Source organism: Dermochelys coriacea, chromosome 5, assembly GCF_009764565.3.
Source record: "Dermochelys coriacea isolate rDerCor1 chromosome 5, rDerCor1.pri.v4, whole genome shotgun sequence".
Lineage (NCBI taxonomy): Eukaryota > Metazoa > Chordata > Testudines > Dermochelyidae > Dermochelys > Dermochelys coriacea.
Window position 1 is genome coordinate 93200242 of NC_050072.1, and position 19832 is coordinate 93220073.

At 40.5% G+C, this 19832-nt stretch overlaps 2 protein-coding genes across 7 annotated transcripts in view; one reads left to right on the forward strand and one right to left on the reverse strand.

The window, feature by feature from the left end:
• The window catches only part of UBQLN1 (ubiquilin 1), a 36132-nt gene extending 21181 nt beyond the window's left edge, over positions 1–14951 (forward strand). Inside the window, exons 6-11 of one of the 3 annotated variants that reach the window (XM_038403446.2) lie at positions 385–625; positions 4552–4694; positions 5855–5938; positions 9103–9218; positions 11742–11910; positions 13754–14951. In XM_038403446.2, the coding sequence (XP_038259374.1) occupies positions 385–625; positions 4552–4694; positions 5855–5938; positions 9103–9218; positions 11742–11910; positions 13754–13909 (909 nt within the window). In that variant the 3' untranslated portion in view covers positions 13910–14951. The remainder of the gene's footprint in view (positions 1–384; positions 626–4551; positions 4695–5854; positions 5939–9102; positions 9219–11741; positions 11911–13753) is intronic. The other 2 variants (XM_038403447.2, XM_043515167.1) reach the window with 2 other exon arrangements.
• Positions 1–19832, reverse strand: part of IDNK (IDNK gluconokinase) — a 43885-nt gene that overhangs the window by 5896 nt on the left and 18157 nt on the right. The window contains exons 6-8 of one of the 4 annotated variants that reach the window (XR_006281659.1): positions 19494–19564; positions 18228–18375; positions 13303–13605 (exon numbers count right to left, since the gene is read on the reverse strand). The exons of 1 other annotated variant lie outside the window; for it this stretch is intronic. The gene's annotated coding sequence lies outside the window, so the exon portion shown is untranslated. Of the gene's footprint in view, positions 1–13302; positions 13606–18227; positions 18376–19493; positions 19565–19832 lie in introns of those variants that run through there. 2 more of the 4 variants (XR_006281658.1, XR_005293202.2) reach the window with 2 other exon arrangements.

Here is a 19832-nt window from a genome sequence, read left to right on the forward strand (position 1 = left end):
AATATCCTGAAGATATGTAGTCAGTTTCATTTTAACAAAAGTGTTGACAAATGCACCAAGTTAACAAAATAGAAAATATATTTTTCCCTTACTACTTTCAGCCTGAAATCCTGGGTGTTGCTGCTATAGTAAGGTACATTTTCAGAGAGACGATTTTTTTATTTTATTTTTTTTTTAATATCCCTTTTTAAGATTAGCATCTCAAAACAGCTGATTATTCTACCGTGAACTGGTTTTAGCTTGGTGAATATAATTAAAAACTGCTCTCGGAATCAATAGTCTTCAAGTTTGTAATTTTGCATACGTCTCAAAACCTGTCATTTCTAGCAGAGATAAAATTGATGGTTTTAATAGATGGTATTCCTTGTTTTTCCTCCTTTGTAGTTTGGAGGTAACCCATTTGCTTCCTTAGTAAGCAATGCATCTTCAGGTGGGGAAAGTCAGCCGTCTCGTACAGAAAATAGAGACCCTTTACCAAATCCTTGGGCTCCTCAGTCCAGTTCTCAGAGTTCCACAACCAGTAGCAGCAACAGTGGCGAAAGTGGGGGCAGTAGTAGTGTTGGAAATACCACCACCAGTACAGGATCAGGCTCAACCATGCCTAATTTGGGACCCGGAGTAGGAGGTATGTTCATTATGATAGAATTGTATTTACTTGCACCTGTGCAAGTAATTGCTGAAATGACAGACATTCTTGTGTTGGACAAAGTTGTGTTTAAATGACTTGATTTAGTGTTACTAATATTTACTTGCATAGCTCTCTTTACTAGTATCAAAGTCCTATGTAGGAAAACAAACATGCAAAGTAAACTTATCTCAAGAACACTAAGAGGAGCCACAAATCTGCTAAAATAACAGTAAAAGTAGAGACTCGCTAGACAAATTAAAAACATTCTGCACACTGGACAGAGTGCAAAAGTCCAGTAAGGTAAGTAGTGAACGAGATATTGTTAGATACAGCCTCTCAGTCTTTCCCACATACCTGAAAGGACATATAGAGTTCATGTGAGATCTGAAACAAACTGAAATTTTACCATGTAAACAGAGGAATGAAATGTGAATGTGTTACATAAACCAATATTAGAAATTGTAATAGTAATGCCTCAACTTCAAAGTCAGTTTATTTGTATTATCATGGTACGTAGGAGCCCCAGTTATGGACCCACAGTGCGAAGCACTGCACAAACACATAACAAAAAATATTGTGTGTGCTTCAAAGAGCTTACAGTCTAAATCTAAGTCAAGAAACAAAGGGTGGACACAACAGACAGGAAGAGCCTACGGAAGCAAGAAAACATGATCAGCATGATGCGCATTAATCTCAGCAGCCCAGCTACTTATTGGTACCAAGTTTTCTGCAGGCAACACAGCAAACAAGAGTTTAAGGACAATGAGGCAGTTTAGTGGATGTTTATGGGGATCACCTCCTGTGTGTGAAAGACATCATGGAAGAGAGCACAGAGGTGCTTGTTTGAAAATTTAATAAGTAGTCGATGCAGGTTGACATCTCTGCCAGAGTGGAGGTCAGAATCAAGGCATCAACTACTTTGGTGTAGATTTGGAGGAAAATAGGATTTGCTGCAATATAAAAGCAAAAGATGCATCGTAATAAGAAGGGAAAATAAGAGAAAGTTCTTGTTTAGATAAAATTATATTATCGGTGGTGCTGGTCTCAAGGCTTATAATGAAGGTTGTTGAACATTTCACATTATAAAACCTTGTTTTCAGTTGCCTATAACTTTGCCATACTAACAATTTAGTCGGATAGCAGCATAGACATTTTCAGTCTAACACTAAATTTTTTAAAAGTTTTTTAGCAAAAATTATTCTCCATTTCTGAGAACGAGCCAGGGAAAACATGGTTAACGCATGTTAAAAATAAAATATTTTATTCTCTTCCTTGAAGCCCTAGTATTTCTGTGCTTTGGAGCAGAGATGAAAGTGATCGGCCTATTTTAAGAGATGAGTCTTTTTGAGATTCCTGTGAAAACATAGCAAAATTTTTCCAAATTACAAGTGTTTGCAAATAGCACTTAGCTCCTGCTCATAAATCTGTTAGTGGCCGGCAGCAGTATTCACAGAAGATTTCACTGAGCATGCCCCATCCCACAGAGCTACTAAACATGCAGCATCCCCAGGTTGCAGGGGCTGACATTGCCACTAATTACTGTGTGCTGTAGGCCAAGGGCCATTGTGTGTAGCTCCATTCACCAGACGAGAGCAGGGAGACTTGTGCTCTAAGTGATCCCCCTGCCTCTTCTCAGGTAGCATGGAGGGGGGGAAACAGCCTGACTTGCTCCAGTGCAGAGAGGAGGAAGGCTGGGACAGACTGGTTAGGGTAGAAAGGTGCATGTTAAGGGAAGGGAGACGAGGACAGGCACAGGAGCAGAGGGAGAGGTACAGAAAGATCTGTTGCAGCCACTTCTGTGTTAAACCAGCTGCTGAGTTCCACCCCAAAGTACTGCAAAACATATGACAAGAAGCAGAAAACCCCCAAAAGTCTAGGATTATTTGATGATATGGAATTACCTTAAATTAGGATTTAGTAATATAACTCAAACATCTATAGAGTTTTGATATCCAAGGTAGTCTTTGTTTGTTTTTTTAATTGTGAAAGTTTCAAATCATTTCAATTCATACTGATGTAACTAGTACATATCTTTCAGTATGACTTCTAAGTCTTTGGATATGGGTATTAAACTTGGATATGAAAATTTAAGTCAGGCAAAAATTTGGCATATAAACCTTTTTTTTGCCAGAGAATAACTTACCTAATTTTTAAAGTTATTTTTTAACATTTTTGAATAAGAGTACAAAATGAAAAGTAGAATATCTTGGTTTCAGTGGCAACTCCACACTCTCAGAACGCTGTTAGTTACAAAATGAAGTTTCACAGGTTAAGGAAGAAGTTGTTTGCAGTGCTCTTGCACAGCTTTGGAAGTTGACTTCTCTTCGGAGCTGTTTGCAATCTTATTAATGTTGGTAGATTATTCAGGTTACCCAAAAAGCACAGTGCATTTTTCCTGTACAAGATATGGGAAGTGGTCTGCTGCATCTGACTTTGTAGTGATAGCACATGGTCAAATGGTGAAGGAATGACTAGACTGAATAACTGAAGAGAGCTCCAAAACTGTGTGCAGGAGGTTTATGTAAGAATGGAAGGTGTGACTGGACACACTTCTAGAAGTGTTGGTACCATTTGTGATGGGATAATCAGGTTTTCTGAGCGGTTTAAAAGAATTATGGAGAGTGCACAATTTTGAGAAGTGCCCTTACTAGTTTAACAGCCTGTTCTTCTTTAAATGCTTGTTCATGTCCATTCCAATCAGGTGTGTGCATATGCATGGTAGCCGGAAGACTGTTCCCTAGCAGCATCCGTTGGGTTGGCCTGGGTGCCCTCTAGTGTCACGCCTTCATGGAACTCAGTATAAAGCCCTGCTGACTCGCCACCCCCTCAGTTCCTTCTTAATCTTCTGGCTACCGTGCACATGCTTCCCCTAGGGTTGCCAACTTTCTAATTGCACAAAATCAAACACTCCAGCCCCCCCTCCCTCAGTCACTTGCTCTCCCCCACTCTCACTCATTTTCACTGGGCTGGGGCAGAGGGTTGGGGTGCTGGAGGTGTGGGTTCTGGGGTAGGGCTGGGGATAAGGGGTTTGGGGTGCAAGAGGGAGCTCCGGGCTGGGGCCAGGAATTAGGAGCAGGCTGGGGGCTGAGCCAGAGGGTTGGGATGTGGGAGGGGGCTCGGGGCAGGGGTTTGGGGTGTAGGTGTGCATGCAGGGTCTGAGAGGGAGTTAGGGTGCAGGAGGGGGTTCTGACCTGTGGCAGGGGGTTGGGGTGCAGGAGGGAGTTCGAGGTGCAGGCTCCGGCCAGGCAGCTCCTGGTTGGCAGTGCAGTGGGGCTAAGGCAGGCTTCCTGGCTCAGTGCAGCTCCAGGAAACAGCCGGGATATCCGGCCCCTAGGTGGAGGTGCGACCAGATGGCTTTGCATGGTGCATGCTGCCCACACTCACAGGCGCCAGCCCCTTAGCTCCCATTGACCGCGGTTCCTGGCCAATGGGAGCTACGGAGCTGGTGCTGTGGGGCAGCACGTGGAGCTTCCCTGGTCACCCCTGTTCCTAGGGGCCACAGGGACATGCCAGGCGCTTCTGGGAGTTTCGCGGAGCTAGGGCAGGCAAGGAGTCTGCCTTAAGCCTGCTGCACTGCCGACTGGACTTTTAATGGCCTGGCAACCCCAGCTTCCCTCCACAGCGGGGCGAGTCCCCCGTGGGATGGTGCAGAGGCTTGGTGCTTCTGGCCTACAGCGCCAAGACTTGCCATGGGCCAGATGAAATTAAGCAGGTTCCCTACCCCTGGATTATGGGTTAAAAGTGGAGAAGCTTCTTGAGATGAGTGGTGGCTGATGTCCATTATAGACAGTAATTACTCTCTCATGTTAAATCATGGAAATGTTATGCAGTCATCATCATATTTAATTATAATTAAATGAAAATGCATCTGTCACTATTTTCATGCTTCTGAATTGCTAAAGTGACCATTTCTTCTACTTAAGCTGGTATGTTCAACACTCCAGGAATGCAGAGTTTGTTGCAGCAGATAACAGAAAATCCACAGCTTATGCAGAACATGTTGTCTGCACCCTATATGAGAAGCATGATGCAGTCACTAAGCCAGAACCCTGATCTTGCAGCACAGGTAAACGCACCTATGTATTGTATGTACTGAATGAAAAGAGAGGTATTGCAAATTTATGCAATAACTACTGTCACAAGAAAGTAACAATTTTATGTGCTAACACCAACACTTACTAGCCTGTTAATATGCTTCTCCAGTTCCTAGTTAGACATCTTGACAGTCAACCTCCTGAGTCTAACTGCAGGATAGAGCTAAACAGTGAACATTGGCAAGACTGTAGAGCAAACTGCAAAAACTCTTGGCTCAGAAGCTTGGGTGAACCGAAGGGGCCAGATAGTACTAAATTAGATGGACAGAACAACCACGGGAGCTGAAATTTTTTGTGTGTACTTCAGCGTGAAACATTTTAACAACCATAAACTTGTGACTTCATATAGGAACCACTTGAAAAGTTAGCCTCAAACTTGTAGGCAGGGCCATTGGTCTATGTAGCCCCAAACTGATTTTAGGAGTTAGTTGGTCAGGCTGTCAGTGTGATCATGGCACTTATATCTTCAGTCTTCAGCTGTGACCTTCCTGTACGGCTTTCATTTGCTGTATAAGTGAAAATACTATTACAGCTTTATGAATGGCAGCATAGTCTTTTCCTAATATCACTTATAGTGCAAATATGCCTGTAGGTTCAGCTTCTAAAGGGTCAGCACAGGTTGGATTTGTGCCACGTGGAGTGGAATGGAAAGTATCTCGTGCTTTTAAAAAAAAAAAAAAAAAAAAAACTTAGGGGAGCTTCACTGGCTTTTTGCACACATTGAATGTGTGCATAGAGGAACAGTCTTCAACTCTGTAGTATGCAAGTCTTATCCTGTTCATCCTCTTCAGTCTATCTCATCTGCAAGGGGATGTTTATGCAAATAATGGCACTTCCATCTGGATAAAAACTTTAAAAAACAAATATGAAAATACCCCACCCACCTTGTTGTCCATTGTTAGATGACTGGATGTCTACCAGAAATCAGTTTTGGACAGTAAGTGAAGGAAGACAACATTTAAGATTTCTGTTTTTCAAAGATCTTAATTGTCATATAAACCAGTTAATTATAAATGTACTGAATATATAAGTTGCACTAAATCACCTTTTGGGGAGGGGGGAGATGGAGAGGGAAGCTGCTTTATTTACTGTCTTTAGTATTTGCAGCTAAAATAGAACATTTGCCTCATAGATGATTCTGAATAATCCCTTATTTGCTGGAAATCCTCAGCTTCAGGAACAAATGAGACAACAACTTCCAACTTTCCTTCAACAAGTGAGTAAAAGAGAGGCTAACTGTTGTCAGCAAACATCTTGCATGTAGTGTTACCCGAATTGCAACATATGATTTTGCTTTGTTCTGGTTGAAAGCTTAAAGGCCTGGTCTGTGATTCTGCTGCGAACTCTAGCTTCAAGTGGGAGTTGGGCTTTTAGTGATTTAAATACTTGCAAATACTAAACCAAACCCCTTTTCCTCCACCGCTAACATGAGCTCTTGGTTTGCCTTTCCCTCCCGAAAAGGTAGAGGCCTGATAGTGTGCCCTGAATGAGAAAGTCCACTATGTCAATGTGGGCAGCCACAAACCATGACGCATATTGTTGAGAACTTCATGATGACTCAACTTCCTGGAGGTCTTGAACCTTCTTGATAAGAACACTGTGGCTTGGCCAGATTGCATACGTCAAATAAAATAACTTTTAGTTTTATCTGGATTGAGCTTTAGCCACCTCACTCTTATCCATTTTTTCAGCCTCCACAGAGGCTGGGTCAGGCGTTCAAACCACTGACTGCATAGAGTGAGATGGAGATGCAGAGCTAAAAGCACTGCAGCCCATACCTCTGCACTAATCCTCTAGGTGAGGGAAGGTGAGACGGAATCCCATGGCAATTGTTGTGACTGTGTCATTTGGGATAATGAGCAAGTGCATAGTACTACTCTGGGGGAGTGCTTGGCAAAGAAGAACAGGCACAGATGTGTGTGCAGCCTACCACTCCTGGAGAGATCCTCAGCCATCATATAGTTTCTGATCTATACTCAGTCTTACTGATCAGATTAAGGCGGAGTAAGGCAAGTAAACATTTAGGCTGCTGAATTGTCAGTTTTTTTCTATATAATAAAACTCAGACTGTTGGACACTAGATGATAGACAAGTTGTCAACATTATTTTTGCTAAGCAAGAGTGCATAGCAGCATACTTTACAGAAGTTGGCACTGGGTCTTTCCTCAGAGACACTGACAAATTTCAGCAGCTCTGTGGATCTAGCTCTTTCCTTCTGACCTTCCTCAACCTATCTAAAAGACATATTGTGTGCATGAAGGGCCCACAACATTTCTCATATCTCACTGATCATTACTGGCCTGAACTTAACCATAGAAGGTTTAGAATTTTTCTCCAGATCCTGTTCTGCATTTGTGGAAGCTGACAACTTGGCCTGATCCATGTAAGGGTCCTAGAGCCCAGACTCCAGCCTGAACCCAAACATCTACATTGCAGTTTTATAGCCCTACAGCCTGAGCCCCATGAGCCTGAGTCAGCTGCCATGGGTGTTTTGGTGTAGTGTAGACATAGCCTAAGGGAAAAGCTGGAGAACAGGGTGGTTAGGAGCCTAACATGGTAGAATTTTTATCTTTTTTTATCCTATACTAAAACACCCAATAAGAATGGTTGTTAGAGGAGCAGCCACTTCTGGTAGGGCATTCTTGAAACACTTTGCTTTTGTTAGTCTTCAGGTGTGGACCTTGAAACTAGTCCCCTTTCCCTAAGAGGAAAGGAGTGCCACAATCTCAAAACAAGAATAGTTCTTGGCATGTCCTAATTTTCAGCCACTTCCCTTTGAGGCACAGTGATTGTCAAAAATCTTGTAATGGTCCATTGTAACTTTGAAGACAAGATGATAAATAGCACAACCAAACACTAAGCCAGCTTCATTTTAGAATCCATTAGGTGATCCTCCAAATGGTAAATGAGAGTGCTGTCTTTGTTGTAACCCCCGAGAGTTTGAATCTTAGACAAATCTTGTCACTCAAAAGTCATTGCAAGATTTCACCTTTTGTTTATGTAGTTGTTCTGATAAGAGATGGGCCGAAGCCATGAACTTCCATTTCATATTTGAAACTTCGCAGTGTCTAGAGATTTTTCAGATCTCAGGATTTGGCTTGTGTTTATCAATAGTTGTGAAAGCTACAGGTTCAGATGTTCCAGCAGGTAAAGAGGAACTTGATCCAGCCATCTTAAGTGTATACATCAGACTGCATGTATCATCTAGATAGCATTTGTGTACATAAGTAGGCTGTTATGGCACTACAGATAATGCAGAGAGAGGGTATTGGGCATGCACTTTGCAAAGTCTGAACTTAATAGCAGTCCTAGTTGGAAGATCAGGTATGTCATATGATACATTTTGCTGGAAGAATAGTGAGAAACAGTGCTGCTAGACTAGTTTGTCACAGTGTAGGCCAATTGCACCTTTACCCCCATCCCCTGGTGGTCCACCAAAGGCACTCCCTCTAAGCTCCCAGCTACTCAGCTGTCAACTCTCCTGGGCAGAGATCCACATCTCCCTCCCTCCTGTCCTGGGATGTTACAGCTGCACAGCTCCCTAATTTACACTGTGGTATTCCTGGCAAGCCAAACTGCCTAAAGCCAGCATCTGTGCTTTGCTTTCTCTCCAAAGGCTATGCTCAATATACCGCCTCTGTTATAAATGACCACACAGCTCCGTATAAGGAAGCACATTTATTCTTAAGGTAAAAGCATTGCAGAAAAAAAGGTTAAAAACAATAGAAGAACTGACATGCATACTAAAAAGTCACCGGAGATCACTCCAACTTCAGGCTCTGATAGATGTCAGTCCTTCAAAACCCATATTTGGGTTTTCCCCTGGTTATAAGTTTATAGCTGCCTCAGAACTAAGATTGGGGAAATCATCTTGTTTCTATACAGCTCAGGCCATTAGCCTTCAGGACCAGGTAATCAGAAGACAATCACCCTCTCCTCAGGGTTTTTGCATCATCGGAAGTGAATAATTTGTGTTAACATATCCCTAGGTAATTCACTTCACCCTTATTGTCCCAGAAAACCTATTCTTGTCTAGCATAATCTCAGTATAGTTCTTTGAATTTTCAGGTCTTGCATCACATCCCCCAAGAGGTTACCTGAAATCCTAGCCCACAATAATATGTAAGCTTTGCATTTAGTACAGTAACATTTTTTTGAGGATATTGCCTTATCTGTCCCTCTTCCCCATACTTAAAAGGTCTTGGTGGAGCTGCTACTGCAAAAGAGGGAACCATCACAAGAAGCGTGCAGAGAGGTATTAAAATAAAAAGATGAGCAATAACAGGTGTTGAGGGAGTGGGTTCACTACAAGAAACAAACAGTGATGAAGATTAACTTGGTACATGTTTCAGTTATATAACAATTTTCTCCTTTTCTTAGATGCAGAACCCGGACACGCTGTCAGCAATGTCAAACCCTAGAGCAATGCAAGCTTTGCTTCAAATTCAACAGGGCTTGCAGACACTAGCAACAGAAGCACCAGGGCTTATACCAGGGTAAGAGTTGGCCCAACGAACTTGTACATTTCTTTACTTATTTATTTTAAATCTCTTTGGTTTATTTGTCAGTTTTTTGTCGTGCTGCTATAAATTTAGAAGCTTGACCAGTTCCACACAAACACCATCTTCAGTTTACTAAACATCTTCATTTCAGGCATTTCCTACTTTTTCCCCCTTAAAAAACGTTAAAATGCTAATGTTTATAATTAGGGTCCTACCAAATTCACGGCTGTGAAAAACGCGTCATAGACCATGAAATCTGGTCTTTTGTGTGCTTTTACCCTATATTGCACAGATTTAACGGAGGAGACCAGCATTTCTCAAATTGAGGGTTCTGACACAAAAGGGAGGGGGGGGGGTTTGCAAGGTTATTTTGGGGGGGGCTGCAGTATTGCCACCCTTACTTCTGCACTGCCTTCAGAGCTGGGTGGCCGGAGAGTGGTGGCTGGAGAGCGGAGGCTAATAGCTGGGCACCCAGCTCTGAAGACACCCCACCAGCAATAGGGAAGAGGGGTGGCAATACCATACCATGCCACCCTTACTTCTGCGCTGCTGCCTTCAGAGCTGGGTGGCTGGAGAGTGGTGGCTGCTGACTGAGGGCCCGGCTCTGCATGCAGCAGTGTAGAAGTAAGGGTGACAATACCATAGTGTGCCATCATTATTTCTATGCTGCTGCTGGCAATGGCTCTGCCTTCAGAGCTGGGCTCCTGGCCAGCAGCTGCTGCTCTCCAGCTCTGAAGGCAGCGCCACCAGGAGCAGTGCAGAAGTAAGGGGAGCAGTACCACAACCTCTCCCCCACAATAGATTCATAGATATTAAGGTCAGAAGGGACCATTATGATCATCTAGTCTGACCGCCTGCACAATGTAGGTCACAAAATTTCACCCACCCACTCCTGCAATAAACCTCTCACCTATGTCTGAGCTATTGAAGTCCAAATCATGGTTTAAAGACTTCCAAAGTGCAGAGAATCCTCCAGCAAGTGACCCATGCTGCAGAACAAGGCAAAAAAACCCCAGGGCCTCTTCCAATCTGCCCTGGAGAAAAATTCCTTCCAGACCCAAAATATGGCGATCAGCTAAAATCTGAGCATGTGGGCAAGATTCACCAGCCAGATACCCAGGAAAGAATTCTCTATAGTAACTCAGATCCCACCCCATCTAACATCCCACTACAGGCCTATTTACTGTGAATATTTTAAGATCAATTAATTGCCAAAATCATGTTATCCCATCATACCATCTCCTCCATAAACTTACCGAGTTTAATCTTGAAGCCAGGTAGGTCTTTTGCCCCCACTGCTTCCCTTGGAAGGCTATTCCAAAACGTCACTCCTCTGATGATGTTTAGAAACCTTAGTCTAATTTCAAGTCTAAACTTCCTGATGGCCAGTTTATCTCCATTTGTTCTTGTGTCCACATTGGTACTGAGCTTAAATAATTCCTCTCCCTCTCCGGTATTTATCCCTCTGATATATTTATAGAGAGTAATCATATCTCCCCTCAACCTTCTTTTAGTTAGGCTAAACAAGCCAAGCTCCTTGAGTCTCCTTTCATAAGACAGGTTTTCCATTCCTCGGATCATCCTAGTAGCCCTTCTCTGTACCTGCTCCAGTTTGAATTCATCCTTCTTAAACATGGGAGACCAGAACTGCACACACTATTGCAGGTGAGGTCTCACCAGTGCCTTGTATAACAGTACTAACACCTCATCTCTATTGGAAATACTTCATCTGATGCATCCCAAGACTGCATTAGCTTTTTTCACGGCCATATCACACTGGTGGCTCATAGTCATCCTGTGGTCAACCAATACTCCAAGGTCCTTCTCCTCCTCCGTTACTTCTAATTGATGTGTCCCCAGCTTAAAACTAAAATTCTTGTTATTAATCCCTAAATGCATGACCTTACACTTCTCACTATAACCTTAGAGACTAACAAATTTATTTGAGCATAAGCTTTCGTGAGCTACAGCTCACTTCATCGGATGCATTTGGTGGAAAAATGCATTTCCACCAAATGCATCCGATGAAGTGAGCTGTAGCTCACGAAGCTTATGCTCAAATAAATTTGTTAGTCTCTAAGGTGCCACAAGTACTCCTTTTCTTTTTGCGAATACAGACTAACACGGCTGCTGCTCTGAAACCTGTCACTATAACCTTGTGACACCCTTTCTTTTCCCCCCACCACTACCACCACCACACACAACTCCTTTTTGGGTCAGGACCCCTACGATTACAACACTGTAAAATTTCAGAGTTAAATAGCTGAAATCATGAAATTTACGATTTTTAAAAACCTATGACCATGAGATTGACCAAAATGGACCATGAACTTGGTAGGGCCCTATTTATAATGGATCTTACTGTGTTTGGATGCTTTATTTACATTAAATTCACATTCTCCATTCCCACTGATATCCACAGAATTCCAGTGTACAGTTGGCGGAGGGAGGAGTAATAGTATGTGGTGATCAACTTTTAATACAAAATGTTCGCATTGCTGTTCCTCATCTCTGCAGATTTAATCCTGGTGTAGGGGGATTAGGAAGCACTGGAGGTCCAACAGGGACAACCGTATCTAGCTCCATCCCCAGTGAAAATACAAGTCCAGCCTCAGGAGTTGCTGAATCTAGTCACCAACAGTTTGTTCAGCAAATGTTGCAGGCACTTGCTGGTGCAAATGCTCAGGTAAGGTAGCAGATGGCTAAATCCTAGAACTTTAAGATGTATCTATTTATTTAATTTATCAATGTAGGCTGAAAGGGGCAGTTAGGAGAAAGTACTTGAAAAAACACATGGTTAATGCTGGTGGCTAATGGGTGGATGGGCAGACCAGGCTAGAAAACTCGTTTTCCCAGATGTGAAAATCAGTGCTGGAAAAATTGAACTTTTAATACTTCTGTCATGGGGACCATTTGCCCTTGAGTTGTTCACATGCACAGAGAAATCCGCAGATTCAGTGTCGATGTTGAGCCTTTCACTTATGCCTCTGCCGAGTCAGTTTTTTTTTTTAAGCTATTTCAATTCTGTGTAGGTGTCATTTGTATTGTATTGATCTGAGAGACTGAGATGGTGGTAGAAGTTTCTCACAATGTGCAGAATGTCCTTAGTAGTACAAAGAGCAAACTTAGACTGACAAAAGCTATAAAATTCTTAATTTGGGTACTGACTTTATTGCAAACATGAGATGAACTAGATTTCAAAAAGCGAGTTGTTTCAGGTACTGCTGCAATAGCCACTAAGATTTCTGCTAACTCTTGTTTGTACGGTAACATTTTATCTTCAAAATATGTGTCAGCCTAATTGCTATATCGAGGACTTATACAAAGGACACTCACTATAGGTAACATTCTGTGAAATGCACACAAACTAGAAATCAGAGCAAAATGTTTTTGTTTAATCTGTTAAACTGAGAGTTCCAAGTAACAAATAGTAGGTAAAAATGTTGGATAAGAGAATTTTTTGGTGTCCATTTAATTTTCCCTTACTGCTTAGGTAATATAGGGAGTTCAGAACAGCCATACCATCTGTGCTGTAATACTCGAACATGGGCTTAATAGCTGGAATCAAGCTAGAATGGAAGACTTAACGATGAACAAAAAAAAGTTTTTTGTATTTTTGTAGGTTGGTCACTAACTCTTGTAACTGTTCATTCTTTAAAATCTAGTATTTGAAAAACAGTTTCTCCTTTGTTGCTTATCTGCTAAAACTGGAGTTAAAGAACTCTTGGAATGGCAACTTCTGGAAACAGCAAGAAGTATAGTTTCTTTGGCTTTGTTGGTTTAAAATACCTATGTTAAACATATTGTCACTTACAACTAAAACGGTTTCAAAGAATGCTTCTAACCGTTAGAAGTTTGTGATAGCTCTATCCTGTACTATCAAAGTCAGTATTTCTGCCACTAATTGTGTGGGAGCGGGATCAGACCATAAAAGCACAGCTGTTCAGTTTCCCATTTGGAAGTTCTAGCTGTTATAAAACTTTTGCAACTTCAGATACTTCTTGACTTTTTTAAAGCCTTTAGAAATGATAAAAGGTAATATGCCAGTAACGAGAATAACTTTACTTTGCCGCATCAGTTCAGTAACCAACAATGAGTTTATTAAAAATCTCCAAAGCACAGCATCATTGGATTTAACTCTTCATTTCATTTACAAGAACAATCTGTTAATGACACGTTGAAGGAACTATTTTAAGGAAATGATTCTCAATCAGATTATCTTGCTTTGCTCCCTTACATCACATCAAACATGCAGCACTTCCTGTAGTCACTTCAAAAACAATCGGCTTTTGGTACAGATGTTCTTAAACCGGTCAGCAGACTCCCCTGGGAGAAGGATGCTATTCAGTTGCAGTTCAGCCATTTCAATTTTGCTGTCTGGCTTTGGAGACATAAAGGAAACTTTAGTTGCAGAAATACGCCAAGACACAGTATGGAATAGAATCAAATGTATTTAATAATCTAGTACAGTTTGTACACAGTATTTGTATTAAGCCTGTGTCTACAGCTTGAAATTGTCCTCTTTTTAGCAGTTACAAAATCCAGAAGTCAGATTTCAGCAACAACTGGAGCAGCTCAGTGCAATGGGCTTTTTGAACCGTGAAGCAAATTTACAAGCTCTAATAGCAACAGGAGGAGATATCAATGCAGCTATTGAAAGGCTACTGGGCTCCCAACCATCATAGCAACATTTCTTTAACTTGAAAAATGTAATTTATTTTTGATAACAGCTCTTAAATCTTTAAAATACTTGCTTTATTTCATTCTGACTCTTGAGATTGTCTTGTTATAACTAAAGCCAGTCCGATGCATTTTAAGGTGGAGTGCAGTAGTTTTCTTTGAACAGTGGGAATCAATGCTTTTTCATTCACAGCTATTGCATGCATCAAACACTTCTCTTTGTTCAGCATTTATTGTGATTTTGTTGAAACAAATATCTTTCACAGTTGAATGAACAGGTTTTGTCAGACCTACAATTGTCCAATTTATTTACTACTTAAACATTAGCTTTGGGTAGTAATTTATGTAGAATACAAATTATTAAAAAGGAAACAAATTAAATGAAGCTATAATTTGTGGGTACCAATACTGCTTTTTGTGACTTCAGCATGTATTTTTTGCTAGCAAAATGCTGTAAGATTTATACCACTTGATTTATCTATCATTTTTTGCTTTTATTTGTATAAAATATACACACAATATACATGTTGGAAACAGCTCACATCTAGGAACTTAAACACTGCAATAGAATGAATCTATGTAACTAAAAAAATCCAGAACAAATAAAATTGACACATTTCTAGTGCAGAAACTTTGAGCATCTTTGGTGAAAATCTCTCAGCAAAAGAGTTTAGGCAAGTTCATTTAAAATATGCTAGAATTATTGATCTAATTATCTCTAAGTCTACATCTAACTGTACAGAAACCTGCATTGTAACATTGTCTCAGTATTCACAAGGATTGACTGTAAATTATCTTAATCTTTTTGCAGATTGAAGGAGCACTACTCTATGCTCTGAAACTGCTTCTAAAGCTTTTTGGCTTCTCTCATTGAGATTCTAACATGCATTATGATTTGTAATTGGAAGAATTACTTTCACTGACAGTGTCGTGATATTCTAATTACTTTTAACCACCATGTAAAAATACTGTATATCTTTTGAGTTTTTATTGGTAGTTATTTCTCTTGTGCACAGGTAATAAATGAATTAAAAATTCTTTGAGCAATTTGTCTCAAGTGTTTTTGCACAATTGCTGATTCTTTAACTTTCAGATAAGTGAAACATCTTGATGTTTGGCCATTAAGGAAAACTTTTGGAACACTATACAAATTTTTATCCTTTGACCGGGATTAATAAACAACGTTTGGATTATAAAGGAGAGGGGGAAAGTAAGGGAAATCAAAAATATGAGGACGACCCTTAAAGTAGGTAAAACGTAACACTTGATGAGATAAAGCATACTAGACTGTCTTTATCCTGTTTAGCAAACTGGGTTTGGTTTGGATGATTCATCCCTTTTGGGGCCTGTTATGTCAAATTTAAATGTTAGTAGTTGAAGATTATTCGCTTGTACTATTTATACTTTAATCTCAGCGTTGTATTTTATCAAATCATGTAAACAATCACTTCCTTTGATGTTGAGTATAAATGAGATTTACTTTTAAAAGGTGATGGAAAACAGGTTAAACTTATCCTTCCATACATAAGTTAGGTGAACGAAAAGAATTTTGAAATATAAACAACAAAATGAGATCAGGTTCTCTGTATTTAAATCACTTACATTGGTTATAAAACTGAAATCTTCTAACGTCTGTTAGAGCAAATCTCAAGAGAATGCTGTTCTCATTTGCAGCTTTCCTGGATGATAAACATTTTAGCTGAATTTTGGCACTAATAAGTAAATTGCTGAATTACAGCTGATGCACAGTGCTGGGAAAAGCTCAAGAAAACCTCTTTGCTCACAAAACATCTGCTCTATGTCAGTGGGAATAAAAAACCTAACCGTGTTAGGAACCATTAGGAAAGGGTGGATAATAAAACAATTATAAATGCCACTATATAAATGCATGGTACACCTACACCTTGAATACTGCATGCAGTTCTAGTCCTATCTCAAAAATACATTAGAATTGGAAAAGGTATAGAAAAAAGCAACAAAAATGATTAGGGATATGCAACAACTTCCATATGAGGAGAGATTAAAAAGACTGGGACTGTTCCATTTTAGAAGATAGACAACTAAGGGGTTTTCTTCCCATACCTTCATCTGAATCTTTGGGAATCTTCAACTTGAATCTTTTACTTAATCTGTGGAAAAGTTATCTCTTCAGGTGCAATTCAGAGGGAGTTAGTGAAGATGTAGCAAATTGCCTATATAACCACCCCACTTTGTCAGTTACTCTTAGCCAAGATTTTCACGTGACTAGTGATTCTGGACTTTCATTCCTTGATTTCAGTGGTCTTAAGGTAGGTATGTTCAGAGAACTTGAATGGAGAATCAAGAGCTGTTAAAATATCTCTAGTTGATTGACAGTTAAAATTATTAAAATGTAGGAGAGAGGAAAGTGAACTCTATTCCAAATTCACGAACGAAATCTAAAGCATTACATTCAAATTGTATGAGCTCTCCTTGGAGATAACTTAAAACCTATATTTATGTGACGGCTCAAATATCAAACTTGGCCTAGCTTTCAATGTACAATCCTAGCAGTCTCTTGCTCATGAATAGTGCTGCAACACTTGACCATTTTGTACACGTGTTGGAAGGAACCTAGTTTTGTAAGAAAACGTGTCCACTTCAAATGTGCTAGAGTAGGCACAGTGAATAATGGCAAAAGCCTCAGTCATGGGGGACTTAACCTGTCCCATGCCATTAGTAAGCTGACCCTATTGCTTCAAAGTTGCTAGTTCAAATTCAATCCAGGTCAGTAGTGTCTTCAAGTTATCGGCTGGCTGCTGACTTTATATGTAAAGTGATCTGGCGAGCTCAGTCCAGTTTCTGGTGAACAGATGCCCACACAATAAAACGACCCCACACTTGGCTTTTTTGGAGAAGCCAAGCACTGAACATCATGGAGACTGGCCTGATTCCTTGCCCCTTGGAGATGCTCCCTGCAAGTCAAGGCTGCTTTATAATGAGGCAGTTGTGAAGCTTGCACTTTCAACTACTACCTGTTCTGCAAACAAAGTCGTTAAGCCCAGATCCACAAAAGTATTTAGCCTCCTTAATTCCCAGGGATGTCAGATCCATATTTTGCTTCAGGAAATGTTTACAAAGGAGTTACTGTCTCTCATGTAACTCAGTACTTATACCATTGTACAAACTAATCCTGACACACTCCATTGAGGTGTATGCTTTTCTGTTACAGATGGGGAAACTGAGGTATAGACGTTCAGTCACAGAAAGTTAATGGCAGAGCAGGCATGAGAATCAGTAACTCCAGCTTCTCTCAATAAGTGGGGCCAGGATGAATGTCCAAAACTTCTTAATAAAGCTTAAAGGCAGACTGTCAGGTACTTTAAAGGGTAGTTTTATATTCTCCTGACTTTAAAAAAGAACAAACTTTTTTGTTGTGATTTAGAATTTTCAATATATACTGCAGTTTTCACCCATACAAAATGACCGTATGTCAATGCTGCCTAACAATGTTATTAAATGAGCCTAATATAAATTTCAACAGGAAATCTACAATATAACTAGGCTTGGTAGAATTTTTTAATAATTTTGATGGATAATAGCAAAGTTTGTTTTTTCATTTTGATTTAAATTTTAACAGATGAGACACATGGGGTGGGTGTTTCAAGACAATTTAATGAGTAGTCATTGCGATATAAAAAGTTGAAAGCTTTAGAATCAATGTGATAAATCAAAATATACAAGTAAATATCCTTCAATTAAATGCTCAAATTCTCAAGCAGCATTTTTCTGTAAATTTCAATGGAAATATTTTTCCTTTGGTTTGCACGTGTGTATACAATGAAATCAATGTTTACCAACATTTTTGGATAAAAATCAAATCCTTCCAATTCTACTTAATGTGGGTTCATTTTAAAAACAAAGTCGTCAACTCTGAGTGAAAACAAACCAAGGATTGAATTTGTGCAGACAAATCACAGAGATGGACCTATATTTAAATATCCTGGTTAATTCAGGCCCTAATCCAACAAGCAAATACATGTGTAGTCCTATAAACTCAATAGAACTAGTTGTGTAAGTAATGCAAGTGTTCCAGGAGTAGGGCTATAAGGTCTGACTTCTAAACTGAGGGAAGTATAAAGAGTAACTAAACATTAATAGATGAAAGTAAATTCTTACATCTTTCAGTTCTAACAGTGTAAGGCGGTGTCTAATATTGGTAACTTGGTTTCAAATAAAAATCTTTTAATCTGACAGCATTCCTTTAATAGAGGCCAGGGTGCTTTTGTGTAATGTATATATTACTTAGGAGGGGTTTTCTCAAATTATACATCCCGGCTGCACTGATGGGCCTGAGATTCTTACCTTCTTTTAAAATGAAAAATTTCTTGTTGGGTTCCCTCATACATTCCTCTAATCTTGGTGGGATCTCATATGTGCTGGAGGGCTGCGGAGACTCTTTATAGCCACTGTTAGTCTGTAGCAGGATGCAACTGGGATCTGAGCTCCTTCGCTTGTATAAGGGGGCATGATAGTAAAAAGTTTCAGAAATATTTAATCATCAACATCCTGGTTAGTCCTTAAGGCTGGGTCTATCTTGGGGAAATCATGTTTTGAAAGAAATGTTTTCTGTTTGTATTTATAAACACACATATGGATGAGTCGCTAATGAAAAAGTCTATTATGTGCTGCTATTCCATAGAGAGTTAAGGCTAGCTGTAGTCATCCACCAAATTTTCCAGGACAAGGATCGTGATGGTGAGTAAGAGGACGGTCCTTGTGTGGTTAAAAAGAGGGTAATCTAGCAGGGAACCCCTGAACTAACTGCACCCCTTTTTGCTTCTGCAGATATAAACCCCATTTCCTGCTCAGGTAACTGCCTCCATTATTAGCAGGGGCAGTAGCACCTGAAAACTAGATTCTCTAGCTTCAGATAATAACAGCCTGAAGATGATGGGGGGAGATTGTGTCCTTTCCCAGGAATCTTGTAGAGGAAAAAGAGTGGACCCGATCTCCTGAAAGCTGGTGGGTAGGAGGAATTTAGGGGGAAGCACTCAAAGGAAGATGCCTTGGCACTGAGCTCCCTCCCACGCTTCCTTCAGAGCGTGACAGCTTGTGCGTGTCTCACAATTCCTGCCTGTTGCTGCTCATTGCTATACTGGTGCGAGGTAGCCTGCTGTCTGCTCTCCAGACCTGTCACTCACTTTGTCTGTGGCAATGGGACAGACTCCTCCCTGCTCCTCCTGTTATGACAGACAGATGCTGCTGGCTCCCATTCCTGCTGCTGATGCCACAAACGACCTAAGCATGTTTTAAAGATCTGACAAGACTGGTCCTTTACTGTGAACCTCACTTTTCTGAAGAGTGAGGCTGGTGGACACAGCAACCCTAGAAGGTAATGTAACTTTTTGAGGTCTGGGGTACAAACTAGATGTACTGGAATTGCTGGCCATTGTGGAGGTTGGTATAATTAAGTCACTGAAGTGTTTGTTGGTTCTTAAGTATGTAGCTGGGAATATACATGACTTTCAGCTTGGAACAAATAGGGACATAACAGACCAAAGTACAGAGAGAGCTACAGTAGCAGAATCTGCACTTGTCAGTTACAATGGTTATTGCAGAATTACTTACATAGCTGGTTTGATGTTTTTTCCTCTTGCTAGCTGTTTGAACTGGAAACAGAAGTCTGTGTTTGCTTTAATCTGAAGTAATGTGACACAGATAACTCAGTGGGGGAGGGTTTAGCCTTACTCCCCTCAGGCAAGCAAGAAACCTGTTAGAATTTAGTTTTCGTAAATAGGAACTAAACTATAAACAATCAAAGAAGGCTAATTTTAAACGGGTGTCTGTCTAGGGCACCCACCTTTACGCAGTTCCTAGGTTCAAGGTGAAGTAACCTGGTTGATTTAGGCACCTCCACCCTTTCCCAGTTCCTAGAGCTCTGGGGGAAAGGCACCTACCCGTACCCAG